We start from the raw sequence: 23,703 nt of genomic DNA, 5'->3' as shown, positions 1-23,703 counted from the left end.
GGAGAATCTGTTTAAAGGTCCTTATATGGTGAAAATATGAAGTAACCTTGGAGATCTAGGGAGAACAGCATGGTTTGTCATTGAAATTGACAAACTAGACTGTATGGACAACAGAGTGGGACATTTATCTTAGGAGGTAGGTCACCTTTTGTGGAAACAAAAGAGAAACAAACACAGAGGTTGTTAGTCCATTGTGTTAGTTGAAAGTGTTTATTATCCGTGTAACTACGGTAATCGTATAGTTATGTGATACCCAACAATTTATTTCTTGAACCCTGATTTTCAGGGTGGAATGATAATTGCTAAGACCCAGAGCTCCAAGGAGGAGCAAAGTCTGCCAAAGCTTTTCTTTGACACTTGATTCATGCCAGTTGGTTAGTTCATTATTTTATAGTTCAACACACACTAGGGCAGCCCAATTAACTCCAGAGAAGCTTATAGAGCACAGCATATACCAGGAAGGAGAGCTTCAAGGCACTAAAGTCTGACTGCATGAGAAATAATGTCAAAGGCTACAGAGAGGTCCAGCAATATGAAGGCGACAGTTATAAATTATCCACAGCTGATCCATCTCTGTGAGTAGAATAAATTCAGTGCCATAAAAGGATGGAGTGCGGATTGATGAAAGGAAAGAGTTGATTATTGACTTCTTCTTTAGAAGAGATCTTACCAGTGTCTCCATCCATCTTGCAGGAATAGTAGTATTAGTAGTAGTATTCAGAGACTTTGAGTGAAGCAAAAAATTGAACCAGTATTGCAAAAGCTGAATGAAGGATACAAGCCGTTCAATGCTCCAACGTGGACCCAGATTTAGTAGTAAGAATATGCATATTAGTGTTGTTGATGCCCAGAGGAGAAGATTTCCAGAAGAAAAATGAAGTAGACCTAGCTTTCACAGATGTCATGTAATGGATAGGACTTGTATGGCGTAGAAGAAAGGTTGGATGATTTATAGCTTACAGCTAAAAATGATTACAGAGATTTCAGTGAGTCAACTGACATTCGAATAACAGTAGCACAGGAAGTGAGTTTGGTTAATTTGTTTGCTATTTTAACAAAATTATATGATTTGATTATCAGCAGTGGTGATAAGAGCTGCATAGAAGAAACACCAGATCTGTCTGACTAGTTTTTATTTTGTAATTTGTACTTAACATGATTCCCCTGTTCAAATAATGAAATCAGTAGAAGTAGATTGCAGGCTGAGAGAGCTTAAGTACAAATACATTTTGCAAGAGCACTGCCAAAAAGAAAGTAGGAATTGGGGAAATTTAAAAGCATGACATTGGGCTGAAAGGGGTTCATTTAAAGGAACAAGGGACATCCTCAGCTTTTGGTGATAAATAGTAGCTACATCACTGTCTACCTTATTTTAATGTTAAATATTTCAAGTATATGGGAGAAAGGACTCCTTTTTTGCCAGTAGATGTTTCTATATTTCAGAATTAGGAGTGAGATGAGGTCTGCAACTCCTGGTTAACCCAATCCCCCATTTTTAGGGGGCGAGCGCAAAGCGCTCTGTCCCTCTTCTAATCTCTCTTTAGTGGGATTTTAACTACACCCATGTTAAGTCAGTCACTTTCATTGGTTTGTGGGCTTGCCTTTTAAAATCCATTTGTTTTCATTTGTGATAGGTATGCACAGCCCTCCTCGAGAGCGCTGGTAAACTACTGGAAACATACAAGGCTCCATGTTTTCCGTATGGTTTCTGGACTACTTTTTCTCTTTATTTCGCAGCGCAATTGAACTGTGTTTTACACAGTGCGATCGCGCTTGTTTTTTTGTTTCCATTTAATGTGGCTTGAAAAGTCCGGTTAGGAGTTCACAACGCTAATAGCTCTAACTCGACGTAATACAAGACTCATTGGATTGCAATTGCTTGTTTACCATCACTAACACTTGTTACAAAGATGAACAACCCACTGCATCTTACTTCCCAAATCAATAATTGTATAGTTAATTTACAAGCTAATTCACAGAGCTAGGCCTGTACAAAGTGGTATGCTGATCTGGAACAACCATAAACAGGCGAGGAGTAGAAATACTGCTCTAACCTGATTAAAGAACTATCATTAAATAGTAAATGCAGACTAATCCATTTTAAGTAGTTTCTGATGTTTTATTACACACTGGCTAGATGTAAGGATGTGGTTTAGTAGATAATGCAAGATGTTTAAGATGTAAATATGCGGTTGCAGACGGTATGCACTGGGAATGTCTTCGTTTTGAGGCATTCTTGAATAATAATCCATGAGTTTGTGAAATGACTCAACACAGTATTGAGCCATCCTTTGGGATTGCTTTGCTAGGATTTGGCAAAGACATTCAGGTTGCTAATAGGAAATATGTGGCTTTGCATTTTTAATTGCCATAAATAGGGTGACAATGTGTGGGGAGAGAAGTCTACTGCCTAAAATGCCTAAAATAAAGGTTTTGATTCAGGCCTTAATATATTGCATTGGCAATATAGATATATAAAATACCCTTCTGCCATACAAATATAGGCCAAGGGAGATCTGGTCTACCCCCCAGCGATATATTTTTTTCTAAAAATGCTCACAAAGTGCAGAGAGAATCAACTGTGCTTGCTCTTATGCTATCACAGGTACAAGACATAACAGTTCGCTTGGTTGCAAAGTGTTCTAAGTTATCTAGTGATACACCGTGCAAAGATTAATCTGTCTGCATACAGATGTCCAAATCTGTCTACAGGCATTACTGTCATACTTGATATTTTAACAATGTTATATACGGATGTGCTGTTAGAAAATAGTAATGAAATAAATGTAAAATGTGAAAGGAGTAAGGCATTGAAATATCAGGATGGAATGTTAAGCAAAGGACTTTAAACTTGCGATTGGCAAGCACTGACTCTTTGTCGTCCAGTCCAGATGGGAAGTGTCATGTATTCTGTTATGCTACTTGAATAAGTCCAAAACCTCCTTCAGCAAGAAGAAAGGCAGCTGCTTCAGCTGTTTTGCATGTCTGTTACAGAAATATGTCCAGCGATCTGGAGATAAATCCACAAATTTGAAAAGCATTACGCTCTAGACTAGCATGGACGCAAAGTACGACAAGCATCTTTACAAAATTCTCTTGGCTAAGATGACAATATCCAACTGTATATTTTTTCTTCTATCTGATCTTACTCTGATTGCTTTCAAGGTGTGAGCATTCTACTGCTATTTGATTTAGTATTCAACCTACGCTGGAGAAGTAACATTTCATTACTTGTAATTCTGGTTCTTCATTATATGGATATTTGCAGGATGTTTATGAACATCCAGCTCTCTTTTCCATGGCTTGAAAAATCATATAGGGAGAAAGATTAGGAAATAAGCTACTGCTCAAATTGAGCGTTGTAAGATAGCTGGGTCATCCAGCAGCCTTAAAACCAGTGTGCAATTTCCGTCTGTTTCTTTATGTTGGGGGATATCAATCTCTGTCTGGTCATTTGTCTTTTATTTTTCCTGTAAATGCGAAAGTCTTAAAACCAATTGAACAGTTAATGTTTTTTAAAGGTTTTTCAGGCTTTCCTTTTTTGTAAAGTACTGATTACAGTGATAAAAGAAAATGACTCATTTGTTATGATAGGCATATTTACTGTTATTCGAATATGTCAAGAGATCTAAGGAATGGAAAGCTTAGTGTGATCCTTCAGAGATATGAAGGTATTTAGTGCTCATGTTTCCAGCACAGATTCCTTGTGATGGACAACCAGGCTTTTACAAGTAAGTTTCTCATTTGTTTTTAAATTTAATTTCCAACATTTTAAGAATACCTTCCTTGGTGAGCCTCCTTGGAGGTACGGAAAAATGTTTTGGCCATGTAGTTTGAAATAAGGCATTTCTTTATAAAGATCATGGCAAAAAGGCTTTCTGTTTTATTAAACTTCAGGCCTTGGCTGTTTCAGTGCAGCCAAAACCAAAAGGCGTGTTTAGCCATGATATGAAATTCATACCTTTGCATACCAAGTTAGAATAATACCCTAAATAAACAAACCTTTGTGGGTCTTGAGTTCAACAATTGTTTTTTTTATAGTTTGATCTAATGACTGTGAACTGTTATGAACATTTCAATCCTGAGGTTGTTGAAGTGTGGCCTGGATAAGCCAGCCTCCTCTCACAGAGGTGGTCCTCCCCACCCCCTCCCTGGGGCCCGCCACAGAAGAGCATGCTTTATATGCTATGGTCATGGGTAGGATGGGCAAAGTCCTCGAACTTCGGGCTCCCCACTACAGAGGTGACAACAAATGTTCTTACACATGTCCTCCAACCAGGTCAGAACACCTATGAGACCTTTTTGCCTTTTAATGAGGCCCTCACAGATACCCTTCTGGGAGCCTGGGCCAAGCTTTACAGTGGCCCACCAGTCAGTCGGCAGATCGTTCATCGCCACCGCCCTGCTCCTTATGACCCAGGATTTGTCTCCGCCCCACTCTCTGAAAATCCTTGTGGCTCAGGCCTCTACTAGCCGGTCCTGCCCAAATAACTTTCCAACCACTTCTCTCAATAGGAAATATACACTTGTTGAGACCTTTGGGTAGCGTCTCTTTCCCTCTGCCAGTTTGGTCCTATATTCCATTAATGCCTCCTGCTTATTGGGCTGTTATACCCATGCCCTTCAGGAGTTGAGGGAACAAGTCCTCCTTGGTGTTCCAGAGCATCTCTGCTCTTTCTCCTCTTGTGGGCGATCCAAGATGGTTGTGATGCGGCCACGTTCATGATTTGTTGTGTCTTTGACACCACTGACTCCATTTGTAATGCCATAAGTGGCTGTGGCCACAGGGTTCTTGGATGACATCGAGTCCTTCCAGATGGACATGCCCTTTGATGATATCCGTCTATTTGGAGACAAGGTTGACTCAGCCCTAGAACGGTTTAAGAGAGTAGTGCTACCACTCGCTCTGTGGCACTTTCTATCTAGCCAAATCCGGCCCAGCAGTTCCATCACTCCTTTTGAGGCTTTGACCGAGGCATCTCCTACCATCAGCCAATCCAGCCCTTTGCTGAAGTCCCACCTGATTACTTCCCAGAAATTCCCCTTCATCTGAAACATTCTGGACACGGATAGCGTAAATGCCTTTTCTCTGGGGAAGAGAGTCCAGGACATTCAGGCTATGATCCCGATCTTTGAGCCTCAGTCCTGGATTTTAGTGAAGGTGACCCTGAGGCTACTGGGACTGATGGCTTCTTGCATTCTGCTGGCTGAGCACACCAGGTGCCATGTCCAGATTGTGGCGACAACTGCAAAGGGTCTCCAGTGGGGGCTACTGGACCACTGTTGGGTTGTCGGTGACAGACCCCTCTTCCTTCCCCACCCAGAGCTGGCAAACAATGCATCACTTCCGGGTTGGAGTGGGCATTTGAGAGAGGTGGAGATATTAGGGCTCTATTCTCCATTCATCAAAGAGAGGCTAGTACAGGTGCTCATGGACAACACCATTACCGTTTGGTACTTCAGCAAACAGGGTGGGGTGGTGTCACAGACCCTGTACCAAGAGACATTGCACCTCTGGACATAGCTAGCCCACCAAGGAATCTTCCTGGTGGTCAAACACCTGGCTGGCTTACTGAATGCCAGAGCAGACGAACTCAGCCACAGGATCCTCACGAATCACGACTGCCAGTTACACGCAGAGATAGATGGCGCAAGGTCTCTTGTGCCAATGGGGAGAACCTTGGCTTGATCTGACCACTTCCACTGTGAATGCGCAATGTTAGCACTTTTGCATGTTGGAATTTCCAAGGTGTCTCTCCCTCTGAGATGCTTTCCACCCTGGACTTCTGTATGTCTTTTCACCGATATCACTCCTGCTCAGAGTTCTCAAGAAGATTGAAACCAACTGGGCCTAAGTCATCTTAGTGGCTGTGTCCTGGGCGTGGAGAGTGTACTCCTGGGCTTGTTCATCTTCTCTCTGATCAGACTGCATTGTTGGGAGAAACTACTGTTGCAGCAGCAGGGTCAGCTTCTCCATTCCGTTTTGCACACTCTCCACCTTCATACATGGAGATTGAACGGTGACAGCTGAATGCCTTTGACCTGCTCCCGGACGTTGTAGATGTTGTTGTGGCAGCCAAGTGTCCATCGACAAAGACTGTACACTCCTATTTTTGGGACAAGTTTGTAGCTTGATGCAGCACCCTCTGACCCCTTCAAGCGAAATTGTCTGATGTCCTGCTCTTTGTTCTTTCTCTAGCCGAACAAGGTTTTGCTCTGGGCACTGTCAAAGATTATTGTTCCGCCCTGTCACCTTTACTTGAGTTACTTGATCAGCCCTCCCTTTTTAAAGCACCAGTTGTAATACATGTTTTAAACTGCTATAGCATCTGTATTCTCCTTCACCCTTTGATGCACCAGTAGTATCTGAATTTGATAGTGACATTTCTGGTGTGTGCTCCGTTTGTGCATATGCACAGTTATCCCTTGAGGTTCCTCACTCTAAAAACTGTGTTCCTTGTTGCCATCACCTCAGTTCGGAGGGTTAGTGAACTTCAGGCGTTAGATGTCTATCCTCTGTATACTACCTTCTTCCCAGTTAAGCTGGTTCTACATATCAGAGCTTTCTTCTGAAAGTTGTAACACCGTTCCACGTCAGCCAAACCATCACTTAAGGTGTTACATGCACCCCCTGACTCCTTTAATGAGGAGAAGAAACTTCATCTCTTGAACTTCAAGAGAGTGCTGAGCTTTTACTTAGCTAATATCAAAGAAAACCGAGTGGATGATCGGCTCTTTGTGGGGTTCGTAGAAGCAAATAAGGGAGAGGCTGGAAAAAAGTCTGCCATCTTGAGTTGGATCGTGCTCTGCATTAAGATCTGCTTCGCATTGGTGAAGAAGCAACCTCTAGAAGGCTGGCAAGCCCACTCCATTAGGGACAAGGTAGCTACCACTGCATTACCACACAATGTACCTGTCTTAGACTTCTGCCAGGCAGCTACGTGAGTGTCCCTCCATTTGTGGCTGAAGCACTGTTGTCTTAATTGCCAAGACCGACGAGAAGGGCACTTTGCCCATTGGATTCTGCAGGACCTTATGGTTTGAATCCATTCGTAGAAGTCTGTGTCACAAGAACATGTTACTCATCTTTTCTAATGCTCTTTCTGCTAGAGACTCCATCTAGTTGCAGATTCCTCACCATTAATACAATCTTAAGTCTAGGAATCTTCCAATTTGGTTTTGTGGCTCTGCATCAAGATGTGGACAGTTTTGAAGGCAGCTGACGTCAGCATGCAGGGGTAGCACCTACGTAGGCCCCACACATCACTTCTGTAACAGAACTCCATCAGTGCAGAGCCATACGGCATGACAGTGCAGTACGCAGTGGTACTACTGAAACGTTTCTGGATAGTCTGACACCTTGATAATATTCGAACGATGAGGAATCAGCGGCCAGATAGAGACTTTACCAGAAATAGCGTTACCAATGATAAGTAACATGTTCATCAGGACATTCCACAACACCCAGACATAGCACAATTTCAAAACTGTGCCTTTAGGTGACTCAAGAAAGCATATCACAAGGTTTAAAATCCAAATAATCCAATACCTGCAGTAAATAGCACCTGAATTTAGACTCCCTACCATTATGAAGTGTTTTGGATGGATCTCCTACCCGATATTTGAGTATTACAGAAGTCCATACTGGATTATTTGCTTTGTAAATCTTCTGGATACTTGCTTTTTCTGATGATTCGAAATAAAAATAAGCCTTAAAGTATTTGCCAACTGTGCAACAAAGCAAAACTTTGTATTTAAAGTATTGCTTGAAATCTTTCCAATGGGGGTTAAAAAAAAAAAACAAAGGCCTTCGGCGTTGTGAGGTCTAGGTAGTCAAATTGCTCATGAAGCAACTTGGGCATCAAAATGTCCAATATCCATATAGGAATAAGAAGTCAAGAGATCCAGAATATTGCATAGCTTTCTACAGGAGTGGTCTGTCAGTAACTGTGGCACTCCAACTCACAATTTGGCTCACGATGAGCACATCACCTGGTAAGAAAAGTGAGACAACAGATTCCCACATCAAAATGTATTTAATTGAGCTGTGCGACAGAGGTTGGCCAGAGGTGTCGGAATATATTTAAGTGTATAAGAGTGAAAAATGATGTGGGGATTTAATCTCTCATATAGTTATCCCATGACTGGGGAAGTAGTATCATCATCATCATCATCATCATGATGAGATAATACTTGTAGAGATGGGTCTTCAGATTCTTTCAAACAGACTCCTCGACCTGTCTGGTGGTAATTCCAGATCCACTATGTGTAGTTATTCTGTTGTCATGTGGGAGTATGAAAGAAAGAGAGCAGTGAAGTTTAGGGGGGCTTTTTGCTGTTGCTTTTGCTTTGTATTATTAGCTTTGCTTTAAAATGTTTGTTTGTTTACATCTGATGCTGTAAATGGTACTTTAGAACTTGTAAATTAACTTTGGGGTTCATAGCCGCATTTCCAAGTAATGTCCTCCAGATCTGCACATGTACGTCTAGACTGTTGGGAGCCAGGAATGGCACACTATACCATTGTTTTACAGAGGTACAAAAAGCTCATTAACCTCTGTTTTTAGTTTGCGCGTACGACCTTGAGTATACATCTCTATGGGCTTAAAGCCAGTCCTCCTGATTCTCATTCATCTGTTTCAGTGTTCTTTAAAAATCCTTGCTTTCTAATGGTCAGTCCTGCCTCTTTGTCCCTCCTTTTCTCTTTCGTTCCTTCCCATAGAGCAGGGACTAACTATAGTATCATTATGCTATGTTGTGTTTATCTGTTCTTTGGGGGGGGGGGGGGGGGGGGGCTTTTTTTTTCTTGGTTTCCTGCTCTGGTTTGGCGTACCTTCTCTTTTCATTTGCAGAGTATTCTTGCTCTGAGCTTAGCTTTGCTCCAACACTGTTTCTGTGCATAGGGCTGTAAATCAGGTTGTTAACTCGGTCACAATTGCTAAGCATTCAAAGACTGAGATCAAATGCCAGGTGTGTGCACCGAACGCCCTCATCGCTGCTTGCGCCCCCAACATATCAAACTGCAGAGACTCAAACCTGGTTCCCCAGTTTAAAAGTCGGCCGCTCTAGCCGCTATACCACATCCACATTGATGAGGCTGATCTAGTAGCCATCTTAATGTTTTGTCACTAACTCTCTGCTGTGACGTCAAAGCGTCCACTGAGACACCGGTGTCCATAGAAATGCAGCCAACACAATCGCAGGTTCCTCGTCTGTCCTCTCAGGTGTTTTCGCAGGGTTTACTGTGCTGTGGTGGCCTGGATAAGAGACCCTTCACACTGGAGCCCCTGGAGCAGCTTAAGTACGCAGGCTGCGTCATTGAGGAGATCCTGCTGCTCAGACCCCCGTCCCATGGGCGATTAGGATGGCCCTCAAGATGTTCGAGCTAAACGTAAGTTGCATTTTTAGGGTCGAGCCTGCGTCGCGTGTGCTCGCGCATGCCTATCGCTAGCGAGACGCTTTAGGTATTAGAAAAGGGCTCGGAGCCCCATCGATGTCACGTCAGTGTCTTTCATTGGCAAGTTGGCTTGTCTGTTAGAATCCGCATCTTTTGATTAGTGGAAGGCACGCATATGTCATGCCTTTTCCAGTGGTTAGCCCTCCTCGAGCGCAGCAACCAAGTACAGAAACCATGTGAGGCTCGCTGGGTTTGTGGACTACTTTTTCTCTATTTTCGCAGCGCGATCTTGCTGGGCAAAAGTCGAGCGCTTCGCATATTATCGACCTTGTTAAACACTTAATTGCACTTTTGCCTGTTACGTCCATAATTGCATTTTTGCTGATAGGTATTATTACATGTGAACTGTAGCAGCGAGATCGCGCTGTTTTTTTCTTTTAATGCAAGAAAAATCCGGTTGGGACTTAGTGCATTGCAAATGCTTGTTCATATTTGCACCCGCTGTCCTGGCAGCCAGCACTGGTGCTCTGAGCAGGTAACCATCAAAAGCAATACAACAACCCTGAGTACAGATTAAACGCCCTTTAATACATTTACATGCCACATGCACGAGCGTCTTCGTAGCTGCTGCGATGTTCCTTAAGAACTTGCGTTGCACTTGTTGGTGTGTAAGGTGAACCCAGTAAGTGGGGTGAGGCACAGTGTCCACAATGGCGCACCCTCAACATGCTGGTGGGAGCACTCTTAAAGCACAATGTCTGCAGGGCTACATTATTAAAGCTATCGCTAAAAGCTCAGTGCTCTATTTGTGGAATTTCTTTTACCAGCAAATGCTTTCTGGGATTTGTAGTCCTGGTTCACTTCAATGGAAGTTACCCTCCTGAAAATGATTATCTAGAAAGAAGAAACCCCGAAATGGAGCATTGCTTTCTTAGTGACATGGTGTCCTCCGGTAACCCTACTGTATATGAACAGCAAAACTACCGTAAACAGAATATTTGTAAATATTATGTGCAGTCGTAAGCGCTAGAGTAATGTATGATAAACTGAGAGAAAACAATGTGTCCTGCTAAAATTCTAAGAATTTATGGCCTTTGTATGCGACCACCCCGCAAATGTAACTGTCTGAAGAAATTGGTGTATGGGTCTTACACGCCACAATTGTAGGGCGGATGAATGTAATCTGGTGCTCATATAAAGCGATCTCATGTCATTGTGCCAAGTTAGCACTATATAAAACTGAAAAAAGAGTTGTGTCCCCTTAAACGGCAGGGCAGACATATGCAGCTTATTTTATCTTTAGACATTGAAACCGGTGGCGAGGAAGCTCGCAAGTTTGGTTCAGGAAGTATCCAAGTTTACCTGGCAATCGGGCTAAGTTACCAAGGTTTTATTTTCTCCGAACGTGTATGCAACTTAATTTCGCTGACCGTGATAGCCTATGCCTTGAATTGTGGTTCGCTGTGACTACAGCCGCTGGAATTATGTGATGTGCAGCATTATTATATACTTGCCACGCATGCCATATAATTATTCTCCTACTGTATAATCTGCAGATTTAACCCAAAAATTGTTTCGAAGTCACACTTACCAAAACCTTCTGAAAATGTGATGCCATATGTTGCCGCACAGTGGAAGGTTCTTTGCAAACATTGAGTGATTTTTCTGTTGCATAAATACATCCCATTTAAATCCACTAAATGCCACATAACACCAGTCCACATAAATACACTTCACACCATGCCACATAATTCCACTCAGCATAATTTTACTGTACGCTACAAAGTTCCACACCACATAATTCAACTCCACATAATTCTTTTCCACACCATATATTTCCACACCAAACAGCATAATTCCACACCACAATTCCACTCCACAATTCCACTCTACAACACGTATATGCAACACAGAATTCCACATCATACCACAAAATTCAAAACCACACCCCATAATTCCACTCCACTTAATGCCACTCCAAGACACACAATACCACTACACATAATTGCACTCCATGTCACTCACTCCCACTCAACATAATTCCAGTACACTCAATACCACATAATTATAAACAATTCCAGTGCACCCCATGCCACATAATTCTACTACAGCTAACTCCCCTCAACACCACATAATTCTACCCCAAACATTTCCAATCCAGCCCACAGAATTCCATTCCACACCACATACATCCACTCCACTCCATAACACATGGCTAAAAATTAGCATTGACAATGCCAGTAGCTCTCGGATTGCCCAAACCAATTGCCTCTGCCAATGCTTGGGTTGTTGGGTGTGTTGTGCCGTCAACCAGTGGCACATGAAGTAACAGTAGATGTTGTAGCACCCAGGATAATGTGCTGCATGGCTAATGCTTAATTTGTAAATAAAAATGTGCCGGTACCTAAAGCTCTCCTCTGAAACACGCGGCTGCTGCAATTAAATGTGCAAGCACGGAATTCTGAGGCAGCCTAATCCTGAAGCCAGTTTGGGCCACTTTAATCCATGTACAGCCACTCCCTGACTCTCCAGCTCACTCTTGCAGCTTTCTGCTTTCTTCCTTTGTGACGCTTTTTCGTTTTCTCTTTCTCCGCCTTTACCATATGTGTCTTTTGCTCGTAGTAAATGCTTGAGGCAGAAAAACAAGTGCTGGTGCCCTGCACCGGAAACCACCGGCTCAAATTAAGCACTGCTCATAAGGTCCCAAAAGCAAGTCCTATGGCTATGGCAGTGCTTGTTCTGTAATGTAAAGGCTAAAGCAGGCTTTTAAATCATTGACAGCAAATGGATCATTCTCAGTTATGGCTTCTTCAACAGTATTTGTATGAATGGGACTGTGGTTATTATCTGCTAATAATATCTCTGTATTATTCCATCATTGAAAGAGTCACTTTAAAAATGAAATGACCTGGCTACGTTTGTGCTTCACACAACTTATACTGCAACCTTCATTGTTCAAAATCCAAATATATTTTGGCAACTTCTCTTGCAGGCATCTCTCATTGTTACTGAAGAGCTTCATCTGATCACGTTCGAGACCGAGGTGTACCACCAGGGCCTGAAAATCGATCTAGAGGTTAGTACAGAGAGGGTTCATTTGTGTTCCACAAGACATAGAAAATAATTATTTTCTTGCTTTTGAGTTTCACTTTTTTTAAAATTTGTGTAAAAATGTTTTTAAGGTATTTGTCACAGCGTAATGTTCATGTTGCAAAAATAAAAGTACGAGTGCAAACTTGTGAAAATGTATAAGAAGGATGTAAAAAGTGAAGACACTGCCTTGGAGATCATTCCCCTTTTGTGTATTTTTTCTTTTTTGGTCTGGTTTGAGAGTGTATAATGGGCTTTGGCTCCGCCCAGAACATTATTTCTCTCTTACCTCATGATATTGGCTTTTTACAGTATAGTAGCAGCTCCTATAGGGTGCTTACATTGGAGTGCCTGAGTGACTATTTTATGTGTCAATAATTTTATCACATATATTGAAATATGTATCTCCGCAAGGCACTGTATGTAGAAAGCAAGTTGTTTTTGATTATGTGTTTTTTCTTCACTGCAGTTGGCTTTATTTAGTTACTTTAAGCAGACCTCAAAATGCAAGTAAAACCTATTGGATTTGCCAGTGCTTCTTATTGAATGTTTCTGATGCATATCATTAGTATTAGTTGCTACACATATTTTAAAGTTATGGGGCAGTTATTACTATACATATTTCTTTTATAAGTGTGAATGTGCTACCTTAGGGTTGCCTTTTACTGCACTACTCGTTTAGTGCAAATGTTGCTGCATCTCTCCAGTTCATAGGCTGTTTCTCAAGCACAGCAGAAAAAGTGCTGCCTTCTTGTCGTTCACCTCTTGGTTTGTTTGCCCTAACACTGAGTATATTAGTTGCTTCTGTTATTAGTGTAATGTTTGTTAGTGTAAAATACGTACTGCTTCAGTATAACCTCAGACTTTGCTATTTGTAACTCAGTGCAACTTATCGCTCTACCCAAAGATGCTCCTTTGACGATACCTTAGAAGTACATATCTCACCTTTGCCCCTCAGAGTGAGGAATGTTCTTTCTTCCTGATTGTATTAAGCACAACTTCAGGTTCTCAAAGCAGTACTCCTCCATCATGGAAACCTTGAAAAGTACTGTCCATCTCCCAGAGCAATTCCTCCTCTTGGAAGCCTTTTTCGTTTGAAAGTGCTTGAATATGGGTCATCCGGCTTAATACAATGTCATTTTTTTATTTGTGCCACTGGCTAGGAAGTCGTGGACCTCCAGCACAGATGCTTTCAGCTAATAATGTGGTGTGGCTCTGTACTAAACACATATAAATAAGTCATGATATTTACAGTCCTTTTTGAAGAGTAATGTAATTACTGTATAGATGACTGATCACTCTTTCGGGTGTCAGGCCGTCTATGACGTGATGTAAGGCGTGGTGTATGTTACGGTAGGTCACAGTTAGTGAATGCAAATTGCATATCGTCTTTTTGCAACCTGCTTGTCGTTTTGCATTGCATCCTATGTATTAATAGGTCCAGTTGCAGAATGATCTGGTACTGGGAGTTGCAGAAAGACCTGCTTAATGAATATTAATCATTAGACAGGTAGCTCTTAGCGACCCCCGGCGATTGACTAGCAGCCTTTGAGGTATCAAACTTTTCTTTGGTTTCTGACTGCAATTACAGCAGCAATCGATTGAGAAATCACAGTAATATTTTGTCATTTTCTTGCAGACCCATTCTCTACCAGTTGTGGTGATTTCCAACATCTGTCAGATGCCGAATGCCTGGGCCTCAATTCTATGGTACAATATGTTAACAAACAACCCAAAGGTATAGTCTCTTTCACACCTTGGTCTAATTGTAGACAAGAAACATTGCACCTTGAAGATGGCGTTCTTTATGTTTCTTGTGTTTGTGCTGTGGAGAACGTTTTATGAGTCTGGTTTTAATTTTATGTTTTCCCAAATACCCACTACATATTAGTAGTTTTCTAATATTTAAAACTGATCGGAACTTGTTAACCAATTGTTGATTAGCAGCAAAGCAATGGTCTCCAGTGTAAAGTTCGTGTAACCAGCTTGAATTTCATAACTGTAGATATTTTCTTTCCCATTTTTTTTCATGCAGAATGTTAACTTTTTTACGAAGCCACCTATTGGAACGTGGGATCAAGTGGCTGAAGTGTTAAGCTGGCAGTTTTCTTCAACCACCAAGCGCGGTCTTAGCATTGAGCAGTTAACTACATTGGCTGAAAAACTTCTGGGTGAGTGTTCAACCTTTCTTTCAGCGATTGCTGAGAGGACTTTACCTAGTTTTTCCCTTTCCATCATGAGGGGAAGTTGTTCTGCCTCTTTGGAACATTAGTGTATTTTAAGTGTTTCAGAAAGAAGCAACAATGCTGAAAGCAAGTTTGCCATTAGCCGCAATCAGGAGTTTGGAAGCCGCCAACGGTAAGAAAGGCTGTTGATTGGGTATACCTTTGGTGCATTTAGTTCCGCTCTTTCATTCTTTGAATGGAGATCAGTCTGCTTTCTTCCTGACAGCCTGACTTTAAAGGCCTGCATTATAAACTGTTTGTGAGTGTTTCTAATAGGGTTAGTGTCAAAGCTGATAAAGACGCTTATTTCATATTTTCACCGCAATAAAGACTCATATATGTTGAGTGCAAGAATCTCCTCTCTTTGGAAATATGGTCGTGATTAGGTGGTTATTTTTACTTACTTTATTTTATTAACACTATTCCTACGCCACTCACTCTTAACTTTACCCACTAACTTATATTATTGAAATACCTTTTACTTTGTCCCTTTGCTTCACTCTACCATTATCATAATGCTCACCGATTTCTTAATCTTGTAGTTTATTATTCATTAAGGCCAATGCTTAGCCTAACTCTAAATTTAAATATGAGCCATGCAATTAATTAAAATATGTTAATTTATGACATGAGATAGTCGCACAATAAGTTAAGTGAATTTCATCATTTTCACAGTAAAGATGAATACCAACTCTGATTTTTAAAATCTATTAAGTTAATTTAAAAAATAATCAACCCTATCTGAATCCTTATACTAATCCATTAAATGTATGCAATATAAATCAAATTAATGAAACTTGCATTTAAATACATTATTTTTAACTCTTTATTCAAATAATTGCAAACATTATTCTGGCCCTAACACTACCTTTACACTTAAATTAAGTATATTTATTCTTAATACACACCTATCCTTCATCCAATATTTTATTATTAATCCCTACCATGACTATAAATTATATATTTTACTGAACTGTGCTATATTAAAATACCAAACAAGGTAATATGTAACCGTATGCAACTCTAATCCTTTTCAATTCATTACAGTAGTAGACACACTAAATTAAACAAAAGCAAGTTAACATAATTGCTTTACAGTTAAGTTTGCTGATGAATTATACTTGCCATTACATTATTTTTCCCAAACCTTTAGACCAGTTGACCTTGTAGCTCAATAAATGCATAAAACAAAGGTGCTGACAAAAGTTACAGCAGACTTAATGAAAGGGTAAAGTAAAGGTTGGACACTGGGTAGGCAGTCATTTTGCTTTAGACAAATGCCAAAAACAATCTGCCATTAACGTGATATAGTATTGCTTCGGGGTAGTCCATTGTTTTCAAATATCTCTGGGATTTCTATTGAAGACTGGAACCTTCAGAGCCTGATCTTTCTGATGGATAGTTCTTCCAGCAGCTCTCTCCCCTTCGGAATACTTGTTCCAGGCACCAAACTGGTCCGGAGTACTTTTTCCCCCAGCAATGACTCTCCAGCACCTTCAAGCGGCACCACTTAGCTTCAGCTGCGACTTCGTACGTGACATCCCTGGGGTATATTCTGTGCCAGGCGGTACGCTAACATCAAATCTTATTTTCCGTATCTCACTGAGTGCTCTCTCTTGGTATCTTACTGACAGAATTCTCAGCTTTCGAGGGCGACTAGATCAAATGTCTACTTAAACTGCTTTTGGCTTTTTGCTTTGCAGCTGATGCCGTAGGAGGATGTCCCTTTCAGAGTATGTCCCTTTCAGAGTCCCACAAAACTGCATTTGGTGCAGGAGTCATGAAACAAAGCTGTTACCTCGGGCTCTTGCATTTTCTTGAACCCCAAGGCGATCACAGACCTAGGACAATTTATTTTTGGCTAAGGCGTGCATTGAGACTCTGACCCCGCCCGACGCAGCGCCTTCAGAGGCAAAACTGTCAGCATCTAAGTTGAAACTGGCCAAGCCCTGTCCCATGTTTTTTTGGGTCCTCACTCACTGCTTGCTCCAAAGTTGGTGGTGACGCCACCCTCCGAGCTGGCTCCAGCACTGATTACGGAGTTAATAGGAGAAAATGTAGTCCATCAGCAAGGCAAAAAGTCAAAGCTAACTTCAGCAGTGAGCCACCTTGTAAACCTATACCCAGGTCACAAGGATTCACCTGTTTAGGGGAGGTTTTTGAACCAAATACAAGTGTCTTGGGGGATGCGTACTACAGATGCATGGAGGATGATGACACAGAAGCTGATCACCTCCTGCCTTCTTATAATACTGAGGCTGACCTTTTGTTTTAATTTACAAAATACCTTGACCAAGACACTGCTCCTGAGGACTAATTTTGGAGGAAGTCTTGTCTTTGACGAAAGTTATCCAGAAGACCTTGGAACGGATTTTATCTTTGTCCTAATAAAGTAGACATTCTGAAGGAACTGTTGTAACCCTTCACAAGATCTGCAGAGCCCTTGCTTTCTTTTACTAAGCTCTCCAGCACCCTATGTTGGCTATAAGTGAGAGACCCTTTTTAGGCCTTGCAGTTCATAGGTCATGGATCACTTGGTCCATAGGCCAGCTCTGAGTGACCAACACTTTTTGTCCTCACACCCATTACAGGAGAACCTTGTGGTTCAGATGTCATCTTCAAAGCAGAACAAAAATGCATTTTCTATGGCTGCTCTGGACAGTGATTAAAAAAACTTGATTCTTTGCGTCACAAACGTTTTGCCTCCAGCAGCATAGTTTTATTAACAGCTAAAGCTACCTGCCTTTTGGGCTGCTGTGCCCATGTTTTATAGGAATTATAGAATGTTAACCTGCCAGAGCACCTGAAGAAGCAGTTTTCACAACTAATGAATGATGGACTGGATGTGTTTAAACCGCAATATACTAGGTTGCATTTCACTGGATTTTCAGAGAATGTCCAGGCTTCACTTATAGACTTTACTTTTGAAGGAAAAATGACTACTTGGAGAGAAAATCATTTCCTCCTTGTACTCCCTCAAAAGCAGCATGACACTGGGACAAACTATGGGCCTGCCCTGTGGGGCTATATCATTCCTTTCCAGTCCTCCCTGCTAGATCATACCTTTACAGCATGGTAGCCCACTAATGCTGCCAGCTTGGAGGCAAAGGTCTTAGGTGCCTCAGGAAGAGATGAGCAGAAGTTTTAGTACCTTCACTTCCTGGTCCCCAAAAAGGATGAATGCTGTGAGGCCTGTTCCTGATCTCCACTTTTTGAACCTGTTCATCTGGCAAGACAAGTACAAAATCCTGTCCCTGACACGTTTGTTTTTGGCTTTGAATTAGGGACATTAGTTCTAATTCTCCCCACCTCAGGTGCTTCTTGAGGTTCACAGTGATGTTTCCAACATTTTCGTTTCGTTGTCCTCTCTTTGGGACTGACAGTGGCTCTTAAGCCTTTTACAAAGGTGCTGACGGGTTCGCTGTGGAGGTCTGGAGTTAATCTGCTTCCTTAATTGGACAGTTGGTGGAGAGGAAGCACCGACACTAGTCTAGGAACATCTATAGTAGACTCTTGTCTATGACCTGGCTTTGCCCATTACCCTTTAAAAGTCCCACTTAACTCCCACACAAAGGCTGGCTGTTATTGGGTGCTGACTGTCCCGTATCTAAGAGCCTGCAACTCCTGCAAACGCATCTTCCACCACGCAACTACCACGACCACAAGCCCACGCGCCATCAACCACCTCAAGTGCATCCTGGTCAACGCTCGTTCCGTCCACAAGCACGCCGTTGAACTCTGGGACCTCCTGGACTCCACAGCCCCGGACGTCGCCTTCATCACGGAGACCTGGATGAACGCCTCCTCTGCTCCAGACATCGCCACCGCCATCCCCGAAGGCTACAAGATCTCCAGAAAAGACCGCACCAACCAAGTAGGAGGAGGTATCGCCATCGTCTTCAAAGACTCCATCAGCGTCACCACCTCCACTGAAGACACCCCTCTCGCCGCTGAACACCTGCATTTTCAGATTCGCACCGACCCGAGGACCACCCTCAGAGGATCCCTCGTCTACCGTCCTCCTGGACCGCGCGCCCCATTCAGCGACGCCATCGCCGACTTCATCTCCCCGCACGCCCTCGCCTCACCGGACTACATCCTCCTAGGCGACCTCAACTTTCATCTGGAACAAAACAACGACCCCAACACCACCACCCTGCTCGACAATCTCGGCCTCAAACAACTGGTGAACACCGCCACCCACATCGCCGGACACACGCTCGACCCTATCTTCTCCGCCAGCAAACACATCTTCTTCAGCCACACCTCCGCTCTACACTGGACCGACCACAGCTGTGTCCACTTCACATTCCGACGCGAGACCCGCCACCTCCGCACTCAACCCATCCCTCGTCGACAGTGGAACAAGATCCCCGAAGTGCAACTCTTCTCCGCACTCGCCGCCAACCAACCCACCCTCACCACCGACCCCAACGACTCAGCCCTCAGCCTCACAAACTGGATCTCCAACTGCGCAGACAACCTTGCTCCCCTCAAACGCACACATCTACAGACCAACACCAAAAAACCTCTCTGGTTCTCTGACACCCTCAAAGAATCAAAGAAAACTTGTCGCGCTCTCGAGAAGGCCTGGCGCAAGGACCACACCGCTGACAACATGACCGCCCTCAAGAACGCTACCCGCAAACACCACCACCTGATCCGCGCTGCTAAAAGGAACTTTTTCACCGACAGACTGGACAAAAACAGCCACAACAGCAGAGAACTCTTCAGCATCGTCAAGGAGTTCGCCAACGCCGTCACGCCCTCACAGGATTTGTGCGAATCCCTCGCCACCTTCTTCCACCGCAAGATCAGCGACCTCCACGACAGCTTCGGACACCAGACCCCACCAAACACCACCGAACCCGCACCCCCGACCATCACCCTCAACAACTAGACCCACATCAACACTGAAGAAACCAAATCCACCATGAACTCTATCCACTCTGGCGCCCCTTCGGACCCCTGCCCTCACTTCATCTTTAACAAAGCCGACGACATCATCGCCCCGCACCTCCAGGCCGTCATCCACTCTTCTTTTTCTTCTGCTACCTTCCCCGAATGCTGGAAACACGCCGAAGTCAACGCCCTACTAAAGAAACCTACGGCTGACCCAAGCGACCTGAAAAACTTCCGCCCCATCTCTCTCCTGCCTTTCCCAGCCAAGGTAATAGAGAAGACCGTCAACAAACAGCTGACCACCTTCCTGGAAAACAACAACCTGCTCGACCCTTCACAAACCGGATTCCGAACCAACCACAGCACGGAAACCGCCCTCATCTCAGTCACAGACGACATCAGAACCCTGATGGACAACGGTGAAACAGTCGCCCTCATTCTCCTCGACCTTTCGGCTGCCTTCGACACCGTCTGTCACCGCACCCTAATCACCCGCCTCCGCTCCACCGGGATCCAAGGCCAGGCCCTGGACTGGATCGCCTCCTTCCTCTCAAACCGTTCCCAAAGAGTTTACCTCCCTCCGTTTCGCTCAGTACCCACTGAGATCATCTGCGGCGTACCCCAAGGCTCATCACTCAGCCCGACACTCTTCAATGTCTACATGAGCCCCCTCGCCAACATCGTACGCAAGCACGACATCATCATCACCTCCTACTCCGATGACACCCAACTTATACTCTCCCTCACTAAGGACCCCGCCAGCGCCAAGACCAACCTACAAGAGGGTATGAAGGACGTCGCAGATTGGATGAGGCTCAGCCGCCTAAAGCTGAACTCTTTAAAAAAAAAAAAAAAACGGAAGTCCTCATCCTCGGCAACACCCCGTCCGCCTGGGACGACTCCTGGTGGCCCACGGCCCTCGGCACCGCACCGGCCCCCGCAGACCACGCCCGCAACCTCGGCTTCATCTTGGACCCTCTTCTCACCATGACCAAGCAAGTCAACGCCGTGTCCTCCGCCTGCTTCCTCACCCTCCGCATGCTCCGCAAGATCTTCCGCTGGATCCCCGCCGACACTAGAAAAACCGTGACCCACGCCCTCGTCACGAGCCGCCTGGACTACGGCAACACCCTCTATGCTGGGACCACAGCCAAACTCCAAAATCGCCTGCAACGCATTCAAAACGCCTCGGCCCGCCTCATCCTCGACGTACCCCGCAACAGCCACATCTCCGCACACCTGAGACACCTGCATTGGCTCCCAGTCAGCAAAAGGATCACCTTTCGACTTCTCACCCATGCACACAAAGCCCTCCACGACAAGGGACCGGAATACCTCAACCGACGCCTCAGCTTCTACGTCCCCACCCGCCTCCTCCATTCCTCTGGCCTCGCACTCGCTTCCGTCCCTCGCATCTGCCGCTCCACGGTGGGTGGGAGATCCTTCTCCTTCCTGGCAGCCAGGACCTGGAACTCCCTCCCCACCAGCCTCAGGACCACCCAGGACCACTCCGCTTTCCGGAGACTCCTAAAGACCTGGCTTTTCGAGCAGCAGTAACCCCCTCTTTCCCCTAGCGCCTTGAGACCCGCACGGGTGAGTAGCGCGCTTTATAAATGTTAATGATTTGATTTGATTAGGTATGCTGATATTTTTGGTGATGATTCTGAAGCTCTGATCCTGGTCCTACAGGCATTGCGCTGCGCTTATTGGCCTTTTGCTTAATGTTGGTGTTTCTATGCCAGATGGCGGATGAAAGCCGTCCAGTAATGTGCTAGTATGTTGTGGGTGTAAGATCAAGGTACCCTCTCAGCTCAGGTACAAATCTTGTGTACCTGGACCTGCAGATCTCCCCTGGGGGACCAGTCCCTCCACACTCCAAAAGGGTCACTATTTCAGCCCCCTACAAGCTACTGAGCCTTGGATGCTTCCTTGCTGGGTTGGGGATGCTCACCTGGGTGACAGAACAGCAAAGTCCTCTGCTCTTTGTCAGTGCAACGCCTGAACATAAATGTGCTTGAGTTGAAGGTGACCCATCTTGCCCTAAAGGCCTTGCTCCCTTCCAAAACAGGGGGCAGAGTTCAGAGCCTATCGGACAACACAGTCAAAAATGTGTGTGATGGGGCTTTGGACTCTGTATTGGGAGGTGATTAGCATATGGAAATTGGCACAACAACTAAGAATCTTTCCAGTGTTGTAACACCTAAGAGACTTCTTTAATGTGAGTACTGATGCACTTAGCTGCCTCTCTCTGTAGGGCCATAAGTGGGAGCTACACCAGAGGCGAAGGAGGTGATCTTCTCCATATGGGGGTTTCTGTTGTGAATATCTTGGCCCTGGCCCTGAACAGTGAGAGTCTTAACTTTTGGTGTTGTTGACACAAAAAGGATGTTTATTGTTACCCAGCAAAAAAGACACTCATTTTATGGACCTCATAAGGATGAAAAGCTGAGGGGAATGCTGTGATTGTAACCTTCCAGATCTCTGGAATGGGTGTATTATAGTCCACTGAGCCACCAGACAAATTGTTACTGATCAAAAATCCACACTTGATTTGCAGCCTTCCTATGGATTTGCATCTGAGTTTTAAATAAAGCTGCTCAACCTGAACTTTCCCTCCGGTTGAAGATGGTGTTTGACTTTTGTCTATCCATGTCATTCTGAAATTGAAATAAGCTGTTTATTTCCATTGGTCATGTGAAGAGGGTCGAAAACAAGTCACAGCTCACTGGATAATGACATGCCTATCGCTTTGAGGCAGCAAAACAGGAAGACCTTGCTCCAGCAAAATCGGGTCATGGTAACTCTGGTCTGACAAACTATTAGCATGCAATACAAAATAGTGATTTGGATTCCGGTCGCACCTTTAAATTAGACTTCTGCCAGGACAATAAGTCCATATGGTAGACCAGAGTGGGACAAGTGAATTTCAGAAATCTGGGGCCGGATATATGAAACTTAGTGTTTGCGACTACCAAAACTGCAAATTTTTGTGAGTTGCTGTTTGGTACTCGCAAACACTAATGTACGAAAGTGTGTTTTACACTTTTTGTGTCTCCCATTGAGTCGCAAGTAGACCTACTTCATGAATATTAATGAGGTAGGTCTCAGTTTGCGACACATTGGGAATTGTAAAAACACAGAGGTGGTTGCCTACCGGGTTCAGCAGACCACCATGTCTGTGATGGCTTTGCTAATGTGATTTACATGTCATACACCAGCGTGGCTTTTGTTCAGCATACGTCGGTGTCGCACAAAATGGAATGGTCAACAGTGGAGTCGAGTATTGTAGAATGTAGTGGCAGAGAGTGTTGTGTATTGGTGTGGTAGGTCGACATACACTGGAGTGGCATAGAGTAGAGTGGACTAGTGTAGAGTGCATTGGCAGAGTGTTGCAGAGTATAGTGGTGTAGAGTGCAGTGGCATTGAATTCAGCAGCATACAATGCAGCAGAATAGATTAGAGTGCTGCATAGTAGACTGGAGTGGCGCAAGGTGGAGTGGCATAAAGTGAGTAATGTAGAGGGTGGTGGGGCAGAGTCGAGTGGCATAGAGTGCAGTGGCTAAAGTGGTGCATTGCAGAGTATAGTGCCATAGAATGGAGTAGTGCAGAGTAGAGTTCAGTGGTGGAGAGTTGTGCCATGTTGCAAAGTATAGTGTCAGAGTGCAGTGATGTACAGTGGTGTAGAGTGATGCAGAGTAGAATGCATTGGTGTAGAGTGCAGTGGTTAAGAGTAAAGTAGCATAGAGTAGATTGTTTGAGTAGAGTGACATAGTGTGTAATGGAATAGAGTAAAGTGGTGGCAAGAGCAGTGGCATAGAGCGCAGTGGTGCAGAGGAGATTAGAGTGCCGTGCGTTACAAGGGCATAGAGTTGAGTGTCACAGATTAAAGTGTATTGGCGTAGAGTGTATTGGCGTATAGTGCAGTGGCATAGAGTACAGTGTTGCAGAGTGGAGTAGAATACAGTGGCGTAGATTTGGGGGTCTATAGAGTAGATTGGTGTGGCCTGGTCTGACGTGGTGCTGAGTGCAGTTGGATGGAGTGGTGTAAAGTGGAGCGCTACAAAGTAGCGCAGAGTATGCATGGTATGG

The 23,703-nt window shown here is 44.0% G+C and overlaps 1 protein-coding gene across 5 annotated transcripts in view; it reads left to right on the top strand.

The window, feature by feature from the left end:
- The window catches only part of STAT3 (signal transducer and activator of transcription 3), a 408,239-nt gene that overhangs the window by 299,855 nt on the left and 84,681 nt on the right, over positions 1–23,703 (top strand). For all 5 annotated transcript variants that reach the window (XM_069237699.1, XM_069237698.1, XM_069237700.1 and 2 more), the window contains exons 15-17: positions 12,390–12,473; positions 14,127–14,225; positions 14,523–14,658. In XM_069237699.1, the coding sequence (XP_069093800.1) occupies positions 12,390–12,473; positions 14,127–14,225; positions 14,523–14,658 (319 nt within the window). The remainder of the gene's footprint in view (positions 1–12,389; positions 12,474–14,126; positions 14,226–14,522; positions 14,659–23,703) is intronic.

The sequence above is a fragment of the Pleurodeles waltl genome, chromosome 6 (genome assembly GCF_031143425.1).
Source record: "Pleurodeles waltl isolate 20211129_DDA chromosome 6, aPleWal1.hap1.20221129, whole genome shotgun sequence".
NCBI classification, from domain to species: Eukaryota; Metazoa; Chordata; class Amphibia; order Caudata; family Salamandridae; genus Pleurodeles; species Pleurodeles waltl.
The sequence above is the reverse complement of the archived record's forward strand: the minus strand, read 5'-3'. Positions and strand labels throughout refer to the sequence as shown.